Source organism: Callospermophilus lateralis, chromosome 7, assembly GCF_048772815.1.
Source record: "Callospermophilus lateralis isolate mCalLat2 chromosome 7, mCalLat2.hap1, whole genome shotgun sequence".
In the NCBI taxonomy this organism is placed as follows: domain Eukaryota; kingdom Metazoa; phylum Chordata; class Mammalia; order Rodentia; family Sciuridae; genus Callospermophilus; species Callospermophilus lateralis.
The window spans coordinates 108702618-108726484 of record NC_135311.1 but is presented as its reverse complement, the minus strand read 5'-3'; the positions used below and the strand labels follow the sequence as shown (position 1 = coordinate 108726484).

The 23867-nt window shown below is 43.1% G+C and overlaps 1 protein-coding gene across 3 annotated transcripts; it reads right to left on the bottom strand.

The window, feature by feature from the left end:
- Positions 1-10042: 10042 nt before the first annotated feature.
- Positions 10043-21807, bottom strand: LOC143404644 (cytochrome P450 4A11-like). Of its 3 annotated transcripts, XM_076862802.2 has the most exons (13): positions 21619-21807; positions 19143-19145; positions 18237-18378; positions 17539-17583; positions 16934-17061; positions 15795-15916; positions 15301-15455; positions 14754-14860; positions 14479-14669; positions 14244-14377; positions 12693-12757; positions 12484-12560; positions 10043-10211 (listed from the first exon to the last, which is right to left on the bottom strand). In XM_076862802.2, the coding sequence occupies exons 1-13, from the start codon at positions 21805-21807 to the stop codon at positions 10043-10045; spliced, it is 1527 nt and encodes a 508-aa protein (XP_076718917.2). The 3 variants fall into 3 exon arrangements, with proteins under 3 accessions (XP_076718917.2, XP_076718916.2, XP_076718918.2); XM_076862801.2 differs by lacking the exon at positions 19143-19145; XM_076862803.2 differs by lacking the exons at positions 16934-17061; positions 17539-17583; positions 18237-18378; positions 19143-19145.
- Between the last annotated feature and the right edge of the window lie 2060 nt (positions 21808-23867).

Sequence of the window (23867 nt, the reverse complement as noted above, 5' to 3'; positions counted from 1 at the left end):
TACTGCTTGAGCCACATCCCCAGCCCCAAGAAAATGGAATCTCTTTATGACTGGCATTGTATTAGCAGCTCGATGTAAACTGATTTCCAGCATCATCCCATATTCTGAGTTTTTCCAGAATTCTACCTAGTTTTATCAATTAACTCGATTCTTTCTTAATTCCTCTTTTCTTCTTTCTCTTTCATTCTTCTTTCTTTTCTCATTTTATCTTCTCTCTTCCCTTCCCCAGCCTTTTCTTTTTTCTTTCTCTTTTCCTCATTTTAATCCCTTCTTCCAATTCAATTTAGTGTATTATCATTAGTGCTTAATATTCTCAACTTATTCTATCTTATTTCCCACACATTTTTCTCTTTTGTTAATAGAGTCATAGAGATCATTGGTAATAATTTTTAAGCAAATACTGATATACAGTTTTCTCTTTAATTACTATTTTTTTTCTGGCTGTTATTCTTTCCTCTCAATGTGGTACTATTGGTTGAACTTAATAATTTTTATTACTCTGACCAGATGTGGTGAGGCGAGGCTATGTCTCTAGCCCAGAGATAACTATTCACTAAACAACCCTCACATAAAACAGATAGAAGAATCCATCTCAACAGATGTACAAATATAGGACCTCAGAAAACATGATGAAACATGCCAGCTAGATGTCTCCAAAAATTTATAACCCTCCAATAACTGACTCCAGAGACAATGAAGTAGATGAAATCCTAGAAAGGGAGTTTTAAAAATTTATTGCTAAAATGATTAATAAATTAAAAGATATAAGAAATGAATAAAAGGAGAAAATACAAGATGAGGTAAAGCATTTCAATAAAGAGAGATTCTGGGAAAGAAACAAACAGAAGTCCTGGAAATAAAAGACTCTGTAAACCAAATAAAAATTCAAATTAAAGTCTCACCAATCGATTAAAGTAGAATTCAGAATCTCAGACCCTGAAGAAAAGGTGGCCAGTTTTGAATATTCAGGCAGTGTTATTGTTTAGATATTAGGCATCCCTAAAAGGTCATGAGTGAGACAATGCAGGAAGTTTAAAGGTAAAATTATTGAGTCATTGGGGCATTAACTCAATTAGTGATTTAATCCCCTGATAGGGATCAACTCAATAGTGACTATGGGTGGGTGGGCGTCATGGAGGAGGTGGGTCAGTGGGGGCATGTCCTTAGGGTTTATATTTTATCTGTGAGGGGGTCTCTCTCTCTCTCTCTCTCTCTCTCTCTCTCCTTCCTGATGCCATGTCCCCAGCTGCTTTCCTCTGCCACACACTTCTGTCATTTTTGCTTGTTTTGGGCCCTGAAGAATGGAGTCAGCCATCTATGTATGGACTGAGACCTCTGAAACCATGACCCTTAGAGAAACTTTTCGTCCTCTAAAATTGTTCTTGTCAGGTCCTTTGGTCACAACAGTGGAAAAGCTGACTTAAAACAGACAGTATTGAAGAAAAAAAATGAGAAACTATTATCAGAATATGGAAGAACTCAGACAATGTTGAGAGGAAAAAACTTAAGAATCATTGATGAAATGGAAGGAACAGAAATACAGGCATTGTTAATCTTTTAGTAGTTTCCGAACCTTGGGAATGAGACGAACATCCTAATATAGGAAGCATTTGGAGAAAATACAAGGTGAGGTAAAGCATTTCAATAAAGAGAGATTCTGAGAAAGAAATAAACTGAAGTCCTGGAAATAAAAGACTCTGTAAATCAAATAAAAATTCAAATTAAAGTCTCACCAATGGATTAAAGTAGAATTCAGAATCTCAGACCCTGAAGAAAAGGTGGCCAAAGAGACGACATCAAAAAAAGAATTACTCCATAACACATTGTAATTACATTGCTAAATATAAAGAATGAGGATAGGATTTTAAAAGCTTCAAGAGAGAAAGGTCAGGTCACATTTAAAAGGTAACCAGAGTAACATATTACTTCTTAACAGAAACCCTAAAGTCCAGAAGGACTTGGAATAATGAATTTAATTAGCAGAGTAGTTAAGCAAATGATAATTAGGATCACATTTAACATTAAAAATAAATAAAAGTGACAGTAAATAATAAACATCTATCTGAATTAACAGTGTAAACGGTCTCAACTCTGCAATTACATAGAGAGAGGTGCAGTCAGGCTGGAGAGCTACAGGTGATCAGGGGTTAGGTGGACAGTCAGAGATAAGCAGTAGGAGACAGATGGTGAAAAAAGCAGGTAGGGAGCCTGGAGGAAGGTGAAAGACAGAAGAACAGATAGATAGGAGGAAGGAGGAAGGATAGCCTGAAGGGGGGAAGAAGGGCAGGTGAGCAGATAGAAGGCAAGATGTGGGCAGACAGGTTGGTAATAGAGGCAGGTGACAAGATAGAGTTGCTGGCAGCAAGCCCAAAGAGCTGTCTTTGTACTTAAAAGGATTATTGGAGCTTCCTCAGATGCAGGTGGATCCCATTCTTGGACCTCAATGCAACTCAAAAGATGGGGAAGGTGACCCTGGTAGGATCTGGCAGCAACTCAAAGTGGAGCAAGATCAGGGCCACAACCATCTTAAGCTCATTAATATCAAGTTGTTTCCCAATGCAATTCCTAAGCCAGGAAGGGACAATGACATGGTAAGTGACCTCAGACCTTATTCTGAGATATTACCTTATTCAGACCTTATTCAGACAGGCACTGGCTCCTGAGCCCTGCAGCCCAGAGCTGGACATTCAGGGCCCTCCTTGTTGGGGCCTGTCTTATCTTCCTTATAGGTCACACACATATCTAACCCAAACCTTAGTTCACACTCTCCTGACCTTTGACAAAAACTATCATTGTTTCAGGACAAGCCCTGGCCCTAATTCTGCTCTTGGAGGAATGAAATTGTTAGGATAGTATCAGAATTCTAAAGAACAGAGTCCAATGACATGCACCTTTACAGTTAGTCCTTGGTTCATTCACTCCCTTTACTCACAGTTTCTGGTTCCTCAATGTGGAGGCCACTTGTTAGTATCCTGAAGAGGGTGGCCCACACTCCCAGATCACCATTAGAAGGACACAGAAGGACTCAGATTATCAGAAATAGGATAAGGTGGGTAAGAAAGGGACATTAGAAGGGCATTGGAAACTTTGTGGATGGAAGGGTAATGTTATGTTTTGGATGCGAGGGGTCTCCCAAGAGCTCACATGTAAGACAACGTGAGAGGGTTCAGAGGGGGAATGATTGGGTTGTGAGAACCGTAGCCCAGTCAGTGAATTAATCCCCTGATGGGATTAACCGGGTGGTAACTGATGGCAGGTGGGGCGTTGGACTCCATGACTTTGGGGTATATATTTATATATGGCAAGTGGAGATCTCTCTCTCTTTGCTTTCTGATCATAATGTGAGCTGCTTCCCTGTCACACTCTTCTACTGTGATGCTCTGCCTCATCTTGAGGGCCAAGGAATGGAGCCAGCCTTCTATGGACTAAGACTCTGAAACTGTGAGGGATCCTAGAAGCCACCTTCTCTCACCTTTCAGTTGCTTCTTTGGCCTACTCAGTTCATTAGCATCTGTAATCTTCTAATTCTACTTCAGAAATGTCCATCCTTGCCAACTTCAGTCCCCTCGCCTGGACTTCTTTGGTATCTCTGACTCCCCACCTCCACACTAAACCTGCCCTGCCCTTCATCAGGTAGGACAGTGTCTAAATGCCTTAGCTCCATGCATACCCTCTGTGGGCTGCTGCCTTGACTACCTCTTACCTGAAATCCACTTCCAAGCTCAGCTCAAGCTGTTGAGGTCACTGAGGATGTCTTCCCTTCACTTCTGCCTTTGTATTTTCAAGGATCAGGCCAATATCAGTGGCCTGCTGGCTCTATCTTCCAGGCCTCAAAGTCTCCATGGGTGTTTTATTCAAGACATACTGTAGTCCAGGGCCTTGAACAGTGCCAGAGACATAGAATATTCCACAAACTGGCTATCAAAAATATTGAGCCAGTGAAAGAATGAAGGAATGATGTCTGTTCTAAAGGTAGGTATCTGATTCTGCACACTCTACTTTGTGATTCTAAGCTCTTGGAGGCAGGGACAGTATCTTTTATCTATTTACACACTTAGCACAGGATTTCATATGCAATAATGTTTTGTCTCACTAAAGGCCTAAATTATGGGATCAAGTGATTATGGACTGAAATCTCTGAAACCATATGTCCAAATAAATATTTTCCCCTTTAAACTGATTTTCTCAGTTATTTTGTCATAGCAACAAAAACCTGACTACTACAGATATTTAGAATTATAAAAGATTTGCTTGTTCTACTCCTGAAGCCACACATGTGAAAGCTGAGGGAGCTAGGGATACTCAGCATAAATAGCAGACTCAGGATAGACCAACCAAAGTCTCCCAGCACAAGGCTGCCTGGGCAGGTAACAGTAATAAAGCTGAATAACAGCAGGATGGGATTCTTGTGAGGGAATGAGCTTCCTTTCACAGGGATGAGCCTAGCCTGAGAGGATATCTGGGTGTTTCTCAGAAGCTTTACGCTGTGTTCCATAGAGGCTTTGTCCTGTGGACTTGCTGGCCAGTCTCTGTGGGCTGAACCTGCCTGCCCTTCTACTCCACTTCCTCCTGCTTCCTACCTTGTGCCCAAAGAGGGCAGGAATGGGAACTGCTTGAGAGTTATGAGCAGCCACTGCCTGCAACATGTACTGCTGGGCTGCCTTGTACAGCAGAAGAAGTAGGCCCAGCATAAAGGCCACTTGGAGGAATCCAGAGATACATCTTGAGAGTTTGGTGAGGCTCAGTGCAGAGATGCTTGTGAAGCAACAACTTTTAGACAACTGACGATCCCTCAGTATCACTGAACCCTCTGAGTAACCCCACCTAAGTCCTGGGAGGATTACCTTTACCACCAGTGGGAGGGAGGAGGGTCAGGACAGAGCTTGATCTGAATCCAGAGTTGATTCCTCTGAAAGATTTACCTTGGGAGAACAGTGAAGTCAAAGTCTTATCAGCTGACAGAGGCAATGACCGCGAACACACTCACATTCCCTTCTCCATATTACTTACAAATATTTGTTGGGCACCGATTATGTGCTAGGCAATATCCTAGTGGTGGAGCAGGGATACTAAGAGAAGAAACATGAACCCAGACTTCAAGAAATTCATAGTGTCATTCATCAACTGTTCAGTCCATGATTGTTTGTACTACTGACATGATTTTAGTGATGAAAAAAATGATTCTAAAGAGATACATTGAAGTGTTCAGAGGAAAATATCTGAACAGTGGGTGGTAAGATTAGAATTATTTCCTACTGGACTCCCAAACTGCCTGCCCCTGCTGGGGATTGCCCTATCCACTACACACTGTGACCCAGGGTGACTGTGGAGCACTGGGCTTTGATTCAGGAGGCTCCAGGCCCACGCACGTCAACCTCATTACGTATGTAGCCAGCCACTTACCTTCTCTGAGTACTGTGATTTCTTTTGCAGAGTTGGATAATAATCCCTTTTGACTGACCCCATAGGACATCTCATTCTTTCTCTCAACAAATTCAACAAATATTTCCTGACCTCTCAGTCTAGTGGGCAAAGGCAGGGAATGACATTAGTACAGTAAAATATGATGAGGCTATGCTGGAGGAATGAGATGGCCACCAGGGAAGAAGAAAATTAAAATACAATGGGATGGTAAAGGAGGAATAGTTTATCTGGGAGGAAGTGCATTAGGGAAGGTCAGTCACCAGCAAAGCAAGAACAACAGATGGGGACATGCTCATCTTCAAGAATCTCACTCTCATAATTTCATGATTCTTTAAGGTCAAATCCATCAGAGAGAATTCAGAAAGTAAAACACACAAAATATTTCGGCAATAAACAGGGGCTGCAAGTTTTCTCCCAGCTTGACCCAAATGCTTTTTCCAACATCCTCCTTCATTATCTTGTATTATGACAGGTGATACGTTAGTCAACCCCTGAGGCCAGAGCTCTTTTATTTCTTATCTGAATCCTGAACTCTGTCAGAAACCAAGGGCAGAGGAGCATGTAACTATTTATATTCCAATCCTCTCAGCTTTGCCCTCATTTTGAGACTATTTTTTCATCCCAGCGTTCTTAGAGTAGTGAGCATTCTATGTTTAGGGCAATGATCAAATCTTTATCAGATATCTTTCAGAGCAATCATAAGAATAGAAAAAAACAAAACGAACAAACAAACAAAACCCCTCAAACCTCAAACCATCTCATATCATAGACAGGAAACCTAAGGAAGAAAGGGGTTAGCTACTTGTCCAGGATCAACCATCTGGTCAGAGGTGCAGCCAGGATTCTAACCCAGGCAGTCTGAATCCAGAGATTTTTGCTGTTGACTTTAATGTGAAGGAGGCATTGATTAGCTGGGGATGCAGTCCTACAGCATGCCCCAACTTTGCAGGGAGCATTTCTGGCCTATCCTGTTTCATCCAGTGTTTCCAAGTAGCAGGAAGACACGACAGATCATCTTCTCCACATATTGGCATGAATGCAAGACTCTGTACCCAGGGAAGCTCCTGTGAGGGCCAGCTGTGTGGCTAGATGTACATAGTCATTTAAAATAATCCTTATGGAGAACATAGCATTATATGACCAATGCTTACAAGACAGTGAAAAAAGCAGAAGATAGAATTACATGTGAAGTGTGAGCTGATGTCTTAGAAACATTCAGGGTCAAATCACCAGCAAAATCATGGAGAGCAAGGGATGGAGCCATTTTCATCTTAACATCCTCACTCTCACTTCTTTATAATTCCCAAAGCTCAAATCCAAAGTACAGAATTCAGAGTAAAACACCAAAAATATTTCAGAAAGAATCCCTTGGAAGCCTGCTCTCCCCAGGGCTCCCATTTTGCTCTTGGTCTAATTTGATCTCATGTCAATGTTTACTTACAAGTAAACATTTCCCCGTCTTCCAGTATCCATACACTCCACACCAAAGGCTTATGGAAGGTTGTCACTGAGCATCACATGTCCTTATGCTTCCCAGAGCATGCAGAGACTGCTTATTGATGATGATGCTCCCCAAATACTTCCTGATTTGATGTATGAGCGAGAGAGGGAGTGAGGAAAACTTAGGACTGGTTGGATCATCATTGTAATCAGACATGGTTCAGTTTGGATGCCTTATTTTAAAATAGAAGTTGCTATTTCTTAATATTCCTGCATGCTTCCTGTTCCAGTTTACACATGAAAAAAAAAAAAAAAGCAGAGAAGAGGCCATGGATCCTGAGGTGGCAGCTTGGAACAGGTACTCCTGTGGGTAGGTTACCCCAGGACCTTCTTTCAGAATTTTCATAAAATTGAGTTCAACAGTGATGCCATTTTATGTTTCTCAATTACACTTAACTGTCCACAAAGACTGAATATTCCAGACATGTGCCTTTGAAACCTAAATGTTTTGCTCTTTTTTTCTTGCTGAAAGAAGGCACGGAACTTTCATGTTTGTTTTTGGCTGGGGACCTTCTGTACCTGCACTTCTCCCTGGAATGATAGGCAGAAGTGAATCTGAGAAGGTGAGGTCCCTTCACCTCAGTGCCCTGCACAGTGCTGGCATGCAGGAAGGTTTCCAGAATGTCTCCTCTACGTTTCCAAAGCATATCTGTGTCTCAGTTTATCAGATGTTAACTAATTTTATTCTACAGTCAAAAGAATTTAATGCCCAGAGATGTCGAATGATATTTTTCAAAGTCACTGAGTGTCAGAGTCAGGGGGATCATTGTTAGAAATATTTGGGATCCTGGGCACCACAGGAGCCAAAATAAACACTTGGAGACTAATCAGTTCTGTGGGCAAGGCAGGAATTTTACTTCTGTTGCATAGCAATCAAAACCAAAGCAGGCGCACCAAGCAGGCAGCCGGCTCAGCCTTTATCCCTTGGTTTCTCTGTTGCACAACAAGCAGATATTACTATTATTAAAAAAACCTTTCCAAGTTGAGAAATAAATTCTCTGGCTTGAGGGAAGAGAGATGGTTGTGGTCAGGTGCCAACTAGAAGCAGTTGGCATTGTTGAATTAACCTAGGTGTGAGGAGAGGTGACTTGGACTTAGAGCAATGACTGTGGGATTGGAGCTGGCACTGTGGCAGAACTGTTGAGGGTGTGCAGAGGAGGGAGGGAAGCCCTCCCTACATGGGTAGCCTCCTTCCTTCCCTGCCCAGTGATTTGGAACCTGGCTGGTGACACTGTGTTCCTGAGAGGTCCTGGCCTGCTACCACATTTCCTATGCAGTAGACAGGGATTCTAAAGAAGAAAGTGTCCTGGGACCACCAGTTCCACCATACCCACTGTTTTAGTCAGTTTTTTTCAAAGTTGTGACTAAAAGACCAGAAAAAACAGTTTTAGGGATGATAAGTGGGGGCGACCACCTTCAGTTACCACTCAGTTAATCTCTATCAGGAAATTATTTCACTGATTGGATTAACCCACTCATAACCCACTCCTTTCACCTCTGAATGTTCTTGCATTGTTTCACACATGAGCTTTTGGGAACACCTCACATCCAAAATATAGAATTCTGCTCTTGATCTCCAAAAGTTCATGACCATCTCACAATGCAAAATACATTTAGTTCATTTCCAAAAGTTTCCATAGTCTCAACAGTTCCAAGAGTGTCTAAAAGTTCAAGTCCGAAGTGTTTTCTGAAATTCAGGGCAATCTCGCAGTTTGAGTTCCTATAAAAAAATCAAAAGCAACTTACAAGGTATCCGCTATGTAAAGGTATGGAGGAAAGACAGTGGAATGAATTTGACATAGCTTTCCTATGTTCATATATGAATACACCACATACAACCAGAAGAATGGAATCCTAATTAGAATAAGTTATACTCTATGCATAGATAATATGTCAAAATATACTCTACTATCATATATATATCTAAAAAGAACAAATAAAAAATAAAAATAAAGGTACAGAGTCAATAGTCCCATTCAGAAAAATAGGGGTATAGAAAGAAGGATGGGACCAAAGCAAGACTAAAATCCAGCTGGACAAACAAGTCCTATAGTTTCACGTCCAGCATCTGGAGCACATGGCATTGTGATGTTCTCTCTAAAAGACTTGTGTAGCTCTGCCCCTGTGTCTTTGCTGCTTGCAACCCACATGGCTTTCCCTGTTGGCTTGTCTCTGCTCAATTCCTGCAACTTTGGTGGGACAATGTCTCACATTTCTGACATTTCTTAACTCCTGGGGTCTCCACTGCAGCTTTACTTCCTTCTCACATTTTCACACTTCCCCCTTGCAGGGGCTGCCCTCAGGGATTCCAGCCCTGGGACAACTCTGACTTTTTATTATTGTACTTGGGGTGGGGAATGATAGTGTATTTTTAATACTGTGCTGGGTAGTTGGCAGAATTATGACTTTATTATATCCCTGAGGGCTATAAACACTCTTAGAGGGATTTGGTTACATGGCAAATCTTTATTTTCTGATTAAGTAAGTTTGTGGGGATGGATTTCAATGACAACTTGCCAGGATAAAATGTGATGCCTATGATTCAACTTGACAAGGCTGAAGTACTCACTTTTTCAATTAAATGCTAGTCCAGATGTAACTGTGAAGAAATGTTTTAGTTAGGGTTAACATGTACAATTAGTCAATTTCAAGTACAGGAGATGATCCCTGGGAGGTGGACCTATCCATCCATCAGGAGGCCTTGAAAGCCAAGCTGGCAGATGGAGAACAGGGTTTGTCCCTGAGAAATCCTGCAACAGCTTGGTTTTTGTCCAGGGAAATCCATTTCAGACATCTGATCTCCAGAGCTGTAAGATTATAAACATGGGTTGTTTTAAGTCAGTATAGTGGTGATAGTTCATTATAACAAAATAGGAAGATAGCACAGGTACAGACAGGCAGCACAAAGGGAAGAGCTAGAAGAGGGCCAGCAGGTGTCCAGAGGTTAGGTGCACAGAGATGAGGTAGGAGACAGGTAGACAAAGAAGCAGATAGAGAGACTGCAGGCAGGTGTGATACAGAAAGGTAGACATACGCGGGGGGGTGGGGCAAAAACAGGTAACAAGAAGATAGAATGGCAGGCAGTAGGTGCAAAGATCGGGCCTTGTCCCTACCAGCATTAGTGGAGCTTCCTGAGATACAGGTGGAACCCATTCTTGGACTTTAACACAATACGTTGCACGGGGAAGGGGACTTTGGTGGAATCCGGCAGCAGCTCAAAGCGAAGCAGGGTAAGGGCCACGGCCACCTTCATTTCATTCATGGCAAATTGCTTCCCGATGCAGTTCCTGGGCCAGGCAGGGACAAGGCATAAAAAGTGACCTCAGGTTCCCTCCTGAGCTGGCAAGGCATTGGCCCTTGAGCCCCAGCCCAAATCAGGGCCCTCTCTCATGGGCCCATACCAGTAGTTTTCCTTATAGACCCCTAATGCATCTTCCCCCAGCCTGGCTTACACGCTCTTGACCTTGACATAGTCTACCACTGTTTCGGAACCAGCCCTGACCCTACTTCTGCTCTCACTGACATGAAGTCTGTTAGGATAGTGCCAGAACTCTAAGGCAGAGTCTCATTACATATGATTCTTTTAAACAGCTAGTCATCGGTTAGTTCACTCCCTTCACTAATAGTTTCTGGTTCCCCAGTTGTGGATACCAAAGGTCAGGGCTGCATGGGGAGCAGTGGGCCACACTCTCAGGGTTCACCATCTATGGGAAAAAGAGTACCTATTCCTGAAAGGGGAGACACATATCAATGGAGAAAATCCTGGAGGATTCATCAGGTTTAGGATCCTTAAGCTACAGCCATATCCGTGTCCATCTCCGTGGTCAGGCTCCTACCTCTCTCATACCCCTCATTCTACAGTGTTGGTTGCCTTTCAGTTCTATTCTGGAAATATTGGGTTGTTGCTTCACTATAGAGGGAGAGGAGCCAGGGACACAACACAGGCCCAGGAAAGCAGATACAGATATGACTACTAGTCTTGTCTGCTTCTTGTCTGTCCAGCCCCATTCCAAGCTCAGCTCATGTTCTTCAGGATGTCCTCCCTCCAACTCTGCCTACACATCTTCTAGGCTTAGGCCAATGACCAGTTGGCCTTCACCCCCCTCTCTCTCCAAGTCACCCTAGTGTTTTATTCAAGGATACACCACAGTCCAGGGCCTTTGACAGTTTTGAGGACATTCCACAGTTGTTCAATGAGTGGTGAGTGAGTGAAAAAATGGAAGGAGGGAAAGATGCCCATCTTGGGTATAGGTATCTGGTATCTGATTCTGTACCACCGGTTTCTGCTTTTGTCCTGAACCAGCAGTGGTATTCTATATCTCTGTGTTTCCATCTCTAAGCATAGGACTTGGTGCAGGGAAATATATCTTTTCAATCTTTATGTGTGAATTAAGTTAAAGAAATTGAAAAGCACTCAGTAGATGACACTGAAAATAAATGTTAGTTCTACCTAGAAAATGATATATCTAGACTTTCCTATCCCTTCGTGTCAGCAGCATTATTTGAGGCAATGTCTAGGAAGAAAGAAGTAGCCCAAAAAATCAAAATTTGGAAAAACCATTGTGAATTATCAATTTGCTAAAAGCCTGTTCTAAAGCTGATAAGCATTGGAAGAATTCACATAATCATGAATCAGAAAAAAAATCTTGTTTCTAGTAATATTTACAAGGTGTATGGCAAAGTATATTGCAGAAGACAATTCCTGAGTGTTTGTGGATGGCCACAGCAGCCCTTTGGAGTATGCTTACCCAGCTTCATGGTTCCTTCAAGGTTCTATATTGTACATATCAGGTGACTTTCAAGCAATATGCCATAAACAAAATAGTGGATTTTTCCTCCAAGGCAATTTATTGTCCTCATTTTTATCCTTTTTGTCTGAAGTTGGACTATATGTGCTTTAAGTATAATTTTAAGGTAAGTTCTTACTTGGTTTTTCAAGTTTTTACAACTTGGAAAGCTACTAGCGGAACATGAATATTCACATGCAGTCAAAAATCATGTTGGGAGAGACTGCAAATGTGGAGAGAATGCCCATCGCTGTAAACTATTTTCAAAGGGCAACAGTAACCTTTAAGGTGTATGCACAGCTGGCATATGCCAAGCTTACAGAAAACAAACCCAAATCCACTCATCATTTGCTTCAGTGATCCAAGGATTAGTGACTTGAACAAAAAGGGCGGTGGTCGGAGTTGAGACTGTGTGGGGGGAGAGGACTCGATATAATAAGGACCAAAACTAAGGGGCATAAAACTGAATTTAAGTTTACATGAGCTTTCCTAATTCATAATCATACCCCTAATGTGTGGAAAACACCAAAACACACTGATGCTGAAATTTGTCTGGCCCTTAGGAAGGACAGTGGGCCAATGTCTCTGTGGCATAACTTGAAATGCAACCTGCTTTTGGGCACAGATATACCCACCCAAGTCTTCTTTGTTTCATCCGCCATCTCAAAGGGCATATCTAGAGCTGCACATGGCAGTGAAGGGATCACAAACATCAGGTTTGTGCCCAGAGACTTCTCTTTCCTTATCCCACCACCAACACAGGACAGCTCACCTAGATCCTCCTGAGAAGGGCAGGAAGGAGTGGCTGTGTCGAGTAGAACCCTGTGCAAATCGGAAAGGATCAAACTCCTGTGGAGAGAACAGAATAGGTGAGGGTCAAGCCCTGCTTCCCACCCATGAGGGGACAGAGTGCCCAGAAATAGGAGCAGGAGGAGGTATCCTCAGAGATTATTCCCTTTCCTTCCCTCAGAACCTCCATACCTCTGGGTTTGGCCACACCTTCGGGTTGTGATGAAGGCCATAAATGGAGAGTGAGACAAGGATACCTGTAGGCAGGTAGGAGATAAAGAGAAGTCTTACTGTATCCATGAAGTAGGGCTGTGGTCCCTTGACCAGCAGGGGACCTGCAGACCCAAAAGGCCTGGTGCCATAAATCATGTCTTTGGGTAGTATGACTCAAGTACAAGGAGTTGGGGGAGGGCCTGGCTAAGTCCCTGAGCACAGGTGAGGAGCAAAAAAACTACAATTCAGGAAAGAGAAGCAAGAAAACATCGGAGGCTTACAGTTTGTAATAACTCAAGTGGCCACTCACTTCATCAAATGCCTTCATCAGTCTTTGGAGAATATAAACTAATTCACTTGATATGCACAAACACCTACCAGTTGGAGGCAATTTCACAGTCTCTGAGCAGCAGTGAAATGCAAATGACAGGGAGATTTTATCTTCATTTTTCAGATGAAGCACCAGAGGCTCAGAGAGGCTAAGTGACATTTCTATGATCACTCAGCTAAGGTGGGTCAGGGAAGAGGTCAGACCCAATGGTAGTTGAGATAATGGTGTCCTTCTGCCATGAGAGGGGACTCAGATGTAGCCATCAGCTGGTCTCTGCCATCTACCTAAGGGCTCCTCAAAGACGAAACTATATCTGACTCCTGACATGAGATTCCTGATTTTACTCATTTGCCTTGCCCCAAGGAAAGAACCATGTGTCCCTCTGTCCCTGTCATATTCTTTCCCCAACCCCCCCCCCCTTCTCATGAAATGAGAATTTTAGGGCTGAAGTCCCGAAACCACACCCGGAGGCTGTGAATATCCACATGGAGAAGGTTCAGAGGGTTGAGTTATCATTGTGTTAATTGATACGTGCACCCTTTACATGTATCACAGTAGAGTAATCTATACATTCTACCAAATATAAAGGATATTTCCAAAAAAATGTGAATGTGAAGAAAGAAATTGTACATGTGAACTGTAATTGTTGAATCAAGAATCAAAACCTGTATAGGCAGAGGAATGAAAAGTTGTGCTCCATTTGTATGCAATGTTTCAAGATGCATTCTACTGTCATGTGCAGCTAATTTAGAGCAAATTTTTTTTTAAAAAAAGAACCAAAACCTGGAGTGCTGGAATAAAAAATATTTGTGTAATCCAAATGGAGGTAACTATAGTCATGAGACCATAGACTCTAAAGGTGATTGAGTGATAGATAGCCCTGGAGAATAAAAGAAGCTCATGATTCTATTCCAGTGAAAATAAAAGGAAATTGAAAGGGATCTTAGGGATGGTTTAAGCCAATGTCCTAGATATAAAAAGTTCTTTTGGTGTTTAAGGGGAATTAATTTTTATTAAATTTTCTTGTGGCCCAGGTAGGTGCCACCACTTTATATGCATCACTCTAACTAAAAAATGAGAAATGATTACTATAAGGAAAGGAAGTCACAAATAGATTCAGAACTGCTGAAGCATATGGGGATTTAGATTCTCCCTTGTCCCTGGGAGAGCTTAGGTGAATTGAGTCTGAGATCTCATACCTTTGGGTAAGGAACGTCCATCAGGAAAGGTGATAGGTTTGCTGAGTTTTCTGCCTATAGTTGGTACTGGTGGATAGAGCCTCAGGGCCTCCTTGATGCACATAGTGGTGTAGGGCATCTGGTCCAGATGGTCCCTGAGGTGAAGACCATCCTGAGGGGCAGGTAGGGCCCAGGAAGACCAGCATCTTGCCCCTACCAGAGGCAGGGCTCTCCCACCTCTTGAGCTCTCACTCACCAGGTGATGGAGGCTCCGTCCCCCAGGAGGCTCTGGACCTCCTCCCTGCACTTCTTCTGATGCTCAGGGTGTGTGGCCAGAGCATAGAAGATCCAGGAGATACCACTGGCTGTGGTGTCATGGCCTTCAAACATGAAGGTGTCCACCTCGGCACGCAGGTCCTCATCAGACAGGCTGCTCCCCTTCTCCATCTGGGGAGGCCATGGATGAGAAGGCAGGGTTTGTCCCTCCCTCTGCTCCTGGGCAAACCCTCAGGCTTCTTCCCACACACTTACTTTGGCAAACAGGAGGATGTCCAGGAAATCCAAGTGCCTCTTCTTCTTGATCTTCTCCAGCTCTCCCTCATCCTTCAGTTGAGCTTTCCTCTGCCTGATCACTTGGTCTGTCTCAGGTCAATAATTACCAGACAAAATCAAGGGCTATAGCAACTACCAGGAGCCATGTGTGCCACCTTCCCCAATCTGGGTGCCCTATAGAGCACAGGATGCATTTGGGAGCAGGTGTGTAGGCCAGTAGTGGGAGTTTAGCACCATTTGATGCAGGTCAGCACTGCTTTCAGGAGCACAGCATGTGGAGACTCTGCATGAGCTCCTGGAATGGGTCTCATTTCACATTACCAATGTGAGGGCATAGGCAATCACTTCCACTCTGCCTACCCCCTAACATTTTGGCTCCCAACACTTGCACTAGGGAAGTACCCAGCATGAATGTGTTCCAAGTCCTTCAGGGGCACCAGGAGACCTGGCTGTGCCTGAGGGGTTATTCCCAGCTCCTTTGGGCTAAGCCTGGTAAAGGAGGAGAAACAGTAGGAGAAGACAAAACCTGTGTGCTTATGGGCAATCTGGCAGGCATGGTTAGTCCAGCGACCAGCAGAGGTCAGTCTATAGATGATATCATTCTGATGAAAGGCATTCTGCACACGAGAAGGTATCAAGTAGCTCAGGTCACCAATAGCCTTGATGTAGGACTGGGAATTCCTGAGGGAGAGCATGCACAACAGACTGATCATAGGGAGGTCTGACCTGGAGGCAGAAAGGACTCTGAGATGAGATTTACTGTGTGGTGGAGACAGGCAACACCGAGACACAGGACTTTAGAAGGTGGCATGAGCAGTCAGTCTTCCACCTGTGTTGGGATCAGGGTTCTGTGACTGGTACAGGGTTGAGTTTGCTCAGGAATTAGAATTTGGCCTGGGGCTGGGGTCAGAATCTGTCTTTTTGTGAAGGTAAGCTTTCAAATCTTTCTACCTGCTTCTCAGGTGAATCCCCACCACTTGGTAAGAACAAGGACCTTATAGCTGAAGGCTTGTCACTGACCTGTCCAGCTGAACACTGTCTTGATAACTGAAGGCGCACTTCATGATGGAGTCCAGAGTCATCAAAGAGATGTCTTGAGAGATCTCAAATGAGTCCTGGTTAGTAAGCTTCTCCCACTTGTTCTGAGGTGGCAAGGGAACACTGATCTCAGTCCTCCCAGAATGCATGTGCTGTAAGGCTCAGCCCTCTGTGTGTCTAAGTATTCTGATAGAATTTCTTCATGTCATGAAGCAGATGTATGAAAGTAAGTTCAGGCTCTAAGGCAAGTATTTGTATTTTATCAAAAACTTTTATTATAAAGTTAAATATATATTCTCATAATGATATTGCTTTGGTTTGAATTTAAGGAAGAAGTTATTATGAAAATTGTCTTTTGCTAAGTCAGAAAACATTTTTTTTTGGAGAATAAAGGGGAGGAGTACCCTGCTTTTCTGAGACCTGAGCTAGTCCAGAGGGCCAAGTAAGAAGATCCCATTTGAGGGTATAAAAGTTTGCAGCATTATGAATCCTAAAGAGCCAGGATGTGACTTCAGGAACTTCAATTCCTTTTCCTTTGACAAACTTCTGCTGAGCATATATAGGTAATAAAAACATCAGCTTTGGTGAAAGGTGATGATATAATAGGGTGGTTGTGAGATGTGGGAGCTGGTGTCCATTTCAGTGCATGCATTATGCAAGTCCATGCAAAGGCCAAACAGAAGCCCTAGGCACTCAGGCCAGAGCATGACTGAATTGTATCCTGGGAAGTGCACCTGCCACTGAAGATGCCATTTCCCAGGCCAGCCAGGGATAGGTAGTCCTGCTGTCTGATACAACTGACTACTCCTCTAATCTACTGTGCTGAAGGCTTAGAAATGGGAGGTGGAGTCTATATCTGCCATGATGCTCTCTGCCTTGCACCATAAGCAAAGTGTGACTCTATCCTGATACACAGGTCCTCTGTGAACTACTTTTGAGGAACTCTTCTCACAGTAATGGTCTCAGAGAATTTCTCCATATGACTGATGGCTGTGGAATCCGAATATATTCTGTGAGTAGATGAATGGAAATGAGAGAGGGGGGGCGAGAGAGAGAGAGAGAGAGAGAGAGAGAGAGAGAGAGAGAAAGAGAGAGAGAGAGAGAGAGAGAGAGACACTCACCAGCATTACTCTGACAGAGTCAGCCATGATTCCCAAGTAGGGCTTCAGGATGTCATAGTGGAAGGCTGGGGTCAACATCCGGCGGTGCTTGAACCACGTCTGCCCATTCAACAGGAGCAAGCCATACCCTGGGTCATACATGGTTGTGTGCATGAGTGAGTGGTCTATAGGATAAGAGGGAGACTGGGACAATTTGAGAGAAACAGATGGTGGGTGAAGAAGATCCAGATTGCAGAACATCTTTGGACAAAGACAGTAATGACTAGCACTTTTCAGAAATATGAATTTCCCAATTGGGCTGGTGTATCTGATGCGATTATGACAGCTGTGAGGTAATTGTTAAAGGAGTTGAGAACAGGGTGAGGAGGGGCATAAATAAATATCAGACTGAGAATATTTGGAGATAATTAGAAGGCAATGTAAAAAGAGCTGAGTCTCAGGAGGGCTTTCAGCTGCATGAGGAAGTGGTGAGGTTCTAGTTAGAAGAAAAGAAATGAGGCTCGATTTAGGGAGGGGTCATCATATTATATCAACTCTTATTCTCTGTGAATCAGAGAGATCTTGCTGAGAGTGACTGGGGAGGAACTAGGTTTAGATATACATACCAATCCAGGGAGCCAGGAATCTGTAAGTAGTTTTAGCTTTGGGGTCTGAAAGCAAAGGAAAGACTTACAGAAAAGTATCAGTGACCAAATAAGGTAACCTATAGGCAAGTGTGATTGAGGCATGGTCTGCCATGTGTTCTTGGTGACTGTCAGTTAGCAGTGTGTTGATCACTTCCCACTGGGTCCCAAGCCTTCAGTCTCTGCCCTGATAGTCAGTTGGGCTCAGGAAGGTAGGCTCTGGAGACTAGTCACTGAACACCCCCTGCCTTGTAATGAAGATTTGAAGTGTAGAACATGAGCTTAATGACAAGGAGGAAGACAGCAGAGCCTTGTGGTTTTTCCACAATGGGTAGTCTGTCTTCCTATGACACAGGACAGGGAGGGATATAGTCAGTGTGGATATAAGGTTCATTTTTAACATCTGGGGCAATTTGTGTTATAGATCAGGTCAATTTGGTTTACAAAATTGAAAAGCAATAAAAGAAAAACAATTTTGGTGCTGCATAGATGTTTTATTAAACATTCAGCAGTCAGAATAATATATAATTGCTGCCTTTGGTCTGGGTTGTGGCGTGGGTAAAGGGCTGGAAGAGGGTTCACACATTTAAATTGCCACTTTTTTTCTGGAACTTTATAGACACAGTGTATGTACCCAGGAGAAAAGAGCTGCTGCTACCGGGATGGGATTTCATTCTCACCTGATCTCCCCAGAATCATCTTCATGTAGTCAGGATCGTAAACCATGAAGAAGATCCTACTTCCCCATACCCAGCGAGGACAGGCACTCGGGAATTTCTCTACCCATTTCAGCAGCAGTTGCAGTTCCTGGTCCATTTGGATCTGTCATCAAGTGAAATAAAATCAATATGTTTTCCTTAAAATTCAGTTTTTGGAGTATGAATGAAAGGTTTAACAGCTATGGGAAGGTTGGGCTGGATAGATCAGAGTCAGACTATTTGTGAGGACCTGTGTTCTAGTCCAGACCTTTGCTGTCTCCCTATCTATAGGCCCTCATTCAGAACTTCCCTTAGAACCTTACATACAGTAAATACTTGATAAATAATATTCAGGGATGGACTCCAAGGTGCACAAAACTCCTTCACACATTTTCATTATAGTTTGATTGTTTCTTCACAATTTCATACATTAAAGTGCTAACCCTTAATACCTCAAAAAGTGATGTTAGTTGAATGTAGGATTTTTATAGAGGTAATCAAAGTGAAGTGAGTTTATTGGGGTGGGCCCTCATTCAGCATGACTATGGTCCTTATAAAAAGAGGAATTTGGGATACAGCAGTATGTGCAGAGAGAAGACAATGTGAAGGGAAATAGGGAGAAGATGGCCAAAGACTCAGGTCAGCAACAAGTACCTCCTTCAGAGCCCATGAAGGAAACAGCCTTGTCAACACCGTGAACTGGGATAATACATTTCTGTTGTCTGTGTTCTCAATCTGTGGTTCTTTGTAATAGAGCCCTACCAACCTGGTACAATTACACAACGTTTAAGGCATTCCTGAGGTCAGGGAGGGAATATTAGGTTTATCCTGAAGAATGAGGAAACCAATATTAGATGATATGCCCACGTGATTGCTTTAAAACCAAACCTGCTGACCCCAGAGTGTCCTTTCCCTGTGTTCCCACAGTTCTTGGGTGTCGATTTATTATCATATTTCAATTCAATCTTTTAATCCGAGGCCCTGTGCTGACAAATTTGGCTTCAATATCTGTCATCTCCATGTTTTCAGAGACCAGTGTACAGCATGGCTCGTGGTAATTATGTCTTATTTTTGAAGAAATGAATAAGTGCATGAAGGAATCAGTGAGTTCATATGGAAGAATGAATGGGTGAGTCTTCATTAGAATTCTTGTTACCAGGGACAGGTATAATCTTGGGCTAATGTAAGAAAAAGAAAAAGGAAAAAAAAGAAGGTTGGGGCATTGAGGTATTGAGTGAAGTCCAAGTACCAGGACAATCAGCACGGAGAAGGGACGGAACTAGGGACTATAAGCTGCCAGTCCTCTGAGTCTCTTGCATTCATTCATCTGGCAAATATTTGTTGAGGCCCTGCTGTGTTCCATGACTTTTCTAGAAGCTCGTGATAAAGCCACGAACCAACAGAAATACTCCTTGCTTTTGTGCATCTGAGGTTCATATGGTTACCAGGGCTACCCTTCCTGTACTGACAAATCTCCATGTTACCACAGGTCACGTCTGTGGGGTATGCTGAGTCCTCTTCTGAAAACCTGATTGTGATAATATGGCCACAGGGTCCACCTAGTCCTCTCATGTGTGGCTAGCATTGTAGAAAGCTCTTAGGATTCACCTACTGGGGGAATAGAAGGGGGAGATAGGTAGAGGTGTGCAAATGTTTTTTCTACAGTCAATAAGTGAGTATATGAACAAGTAGAAGGAAGAATGGATTCACTCATTTTTTTTATTGGATAACTACTTGATGAGAACTTATTTTGCATGAATTGCCTTCTTGGAGCTAGGGATAATCAGTGAACAAATACAGTTATCATGTAGCTTATGTTCTAGTGGAGTAAGTCTGGGACAGTCAATCCTGACTTGAACTGAGAATTGTCCTGCTTAAATTCCCGAAGAAGGCTACTCTATATTCTCCTGTCATTTCCTTATAGAAGCTTCTTTTGTCCTTTAATCTAGTTCAGAGCCTGGTTAGTGAGAGCCCTTACCCTCCAGCTATATGGCTGTGTCCCCTGCAGGGACCTGGGGGACTCTGTTCAGCACTGTTATGCATTCATTTGGATTGCTTGGTACCCAAGGTAGTCTGCTGCATGCTAATGCTGCTCTGGGTACTGTCATTGGTTAAACCTAACTACACATAGCATTCAAGTTCCTAACTTAGGTACAGAGCTAGTTAATAAATGACAATCTCTATAGGACTAGAAATACTTTTCTATAACTGTTATTAGCTAACGCAAGTTGAAAGGTAACTCAGTACTGTAATATTATTTATGTAAATGATATTATCTATTTGTGAAGTCTACAAATAATCTAACGTATATCAGTGTAATGGAAATTTCCCTGGAGAAGCAGCTAGTTCTGAAAAAAAATCATTCAGTTGGTGACACCTATATCAAACAAAAGTTCACAATGTCTCAAAATTAACAAATAATCTAGAAGTTTTTGGTATAGCAATTTGCATAATCAATCTGAGTATTTCTCTATGGCCAATTCTAATAGTTCCTATATTTGGTTCCCCATATGCTGATAATTATTTGGCATCCTCATAGAAAGTGGCTAGCTCTGTGTACCTCACCTCCAAGGTTGCCAGTAGTTGCTCATTTCTCTCCTCCTAGTGACTCCATACCTATACTCGGCTATGAAGGGCTTTGTACAGGGAGGGGATGATTGGCTAGGTTCTAAGGATATCACAGTCAGAGTGTGTGGAAGGAGATTGGAGAGGTTAACAGGTCATGTTTAATGAATAAGTAAAAAATTAGTACCACTCAATTGCCAGTCATCCTGTCTCCCTCATTCATTCATACCACTGTTAGGGTTTCAGCTCTAAATCACCCATTCTGGAAAATTCCTTAGTTTTAGGCAAACCAAATCAGTTTGACCCTCCTCTGGATATCACTCACCCATCACAGAAGAATGACTACTTTCTTGTGGACAGACACATTCTGAGATTCATGTCCATTGTCACCATACACCAAGAACTCCACAGGGCAGGGATTTCATAACACTAACGTCTGTGATCCCAGGCAACCTCAGGCCAGGTACAGAGGACAGCATTGAGTGGCCGGGGCAGGGAAGCCTTATTCTTTGAGAATAGTTGAGAGAACTAAGGGTGCTCAATCTGAAGAGGAGACTCAAAAACGAACCACAGAGTTTCTAGGATAGATGGCAGATCTGCATAAGGAAGGAGCATGTGACGGAGCTGAGTTAACAGCATTACGGGATTCTTGTGAGGGATGAGCTCACCTGAGAGGTGAGCTAGGTGTTCCCTGGAGGCCATGTCTGCTGGTCACACAAGAGGCTTTGCCCTGTGGCTTGTTGACTAGGCTCTGAGAGCTCTGGCCTCCCTGCCCTCCTACTCCCCCCCTTGTTCCTACCTTGTGCCCAAAGAGCCAGTGGGAGGGCGGGGATGGGAACTGCTGGGTGGCTTTGAGCAGCCATTGCCTGTGCAGGTAGAACTGGGCTGCTTTGAACAGCAGCAGAAGCAGGCAGAGCAGGGAGGCCAGCTGGAGGAACCCAAAGATGCCGCCCTGGAGTCTGAAGAAGCTCAGGGGAGAGACGCTCATGGTGCAGCAGCTTCTAGATTATTTGCTGTTTCTTAGTGTCACTGAACACCCACCTGACCTACTCTGCCTCTGCCTGGAAATATATCCCTCCTCCCTGTGGGAGGGAGAAAGTAGAGGACAGAGCTTGACCTCAGAGTCCAGAGTTGGTTAATATGAAAGATCCACCTTGGAAGACAGGAATTTTGGTCAGCTGACAGTGATAAGGGTCATACGTATACTATTTTCCTCCTCTTCCTTTCACTCATAAATATTTATTTACTCATTTATCTGTTGACCACTTTCCCTGTTTTTCTCTTTCTTTAATTTGAAAGCGAGTTTATTTTTTATTTGTACACAGTAACAGTACAGTGTGATATTTCAGCACACGGATGCAGCCTGTACTGATCCTATAAGGGCACTTCTCATTCCCATCTCCTTCAACATTTATCTTTCCTTTCTCTTTTCCGTTGACTAAGTTTTATTTTTTAAATATCAAACAAGATTATCATACAAAAATAGCTATTCTGCTAAAGCACTGTCTAAAGTGGGGGTCTCCGTGCCCTGGGCCTCTTCCCGAAGCAGTCATGGCTTTGACTGCTGCTCTACTGCCCCGGCAGAGAGTTCCTAGAGTTCACTCAAGAAATTCGGCACCTGTGTATTTGCTTTAGAATCACCAATGTCAGGTTCTCTTAGTAGATGGTGAGTGACCCTCAGTGAGATTGCAGAGCACCTAAAGTATCTATCTCGTGGGGGTATAGCTAGTGCTGCCTGGTGTCCAGGGCTGTGATGAATGAGTGTCTTGCATTGCTCCGTGAAGCATTCAGCCACTTCCTGAGGGGGCTGAGCATGCCCATGTGGGCTTTGGGCACATTTGCCAGCTCCTACTGCCTCTGATGGGGGAAGTCTTAGCTTCAGCTCACAAGCCTTTTCCTGTGGCTTCTCCCTTCTTTGGCACATTATCAATGAATTCTTTGGTGCCCCTCCTTTGAACTGAGCGTGACTGTTCTCCATCCCATGCTATCTTTACTTTTCTGGAGCAGGTAGGGTTTCCTTCCGCCTTTACACACCTCCCACTGGCTTTTAACCCCTCTGCTGCAGGAGCCTTTTTGGTCATGTTCTTATTGTACTGCAAGTGAGGACGCTCGACCACTCTCTGACCTTACACTCCTTTCTTTTTGTCTTGGTGCCAATGGGGGTGTTGGAACAGATCACAGAAGCCTTCTCAGCCGTGACCTGGGGACATCCTCAGTTTCCCTCTTCCCTCCATCCTTCCTAGCCTGTAGTGACTACTGTTTTACACTCTACTTCTATGAAACCAACATCTTAGATGTAATCAATAAATGGACTAAAGAACTGATCAGACACTGCACAGAAGAAGAAATTCTGTTGACTCTCAACAAATATATGAAAAAATGTTCAACATCACTAGCAACTAGAGAAATGCAAATCAAAACTACACTGAGATTTCATCTCACTCTAGTCAGAGGGGCAACAATGAAGATCACAAGTAACAATAAATGTTGGCAAGGGTGTGGGGGAAAAGGCACACTCATACATTGCTGGTGGGACTGCAAATGGGTGCAGCTACTCTGGAAAGCAGTATGGAGAGCCCTCAGAAAACTTGGAATGAAACCACCATTTGGCCCAGTTATCCCACTCCTGGGTATATGCCAAAAGGACTTAAAATCAGCATACTACAGTAATGTAGCCACATCAATATTTATAGTGGTTCAATTCACAATTGAGCTAAGCTTTGGAATCAACCTAGGTGCCCTTCAACAGGTGAATGGTTAAAGAAAATATGGTCTATATACACAATGGAATATCACTCAGTCATAAAAAGAATGACTTCATGACATTTTCAGGTAAATGGATGGATCTGGAAACTATTATGCTAAGTGAAATAACCCCAAAACCACAGGTCAAATGTTCTTTCTGATATGTAGATGCTAACACACAAAAATGGGGGATGAAGAAGCACAGAATTTCAATAGATTAGACAAAGGGGAATGAAGAGAGAGGGGGGACAGGATTAGGAAAGACAATGGAAAGTATCTGACTTAAATTTCCTATATACATAT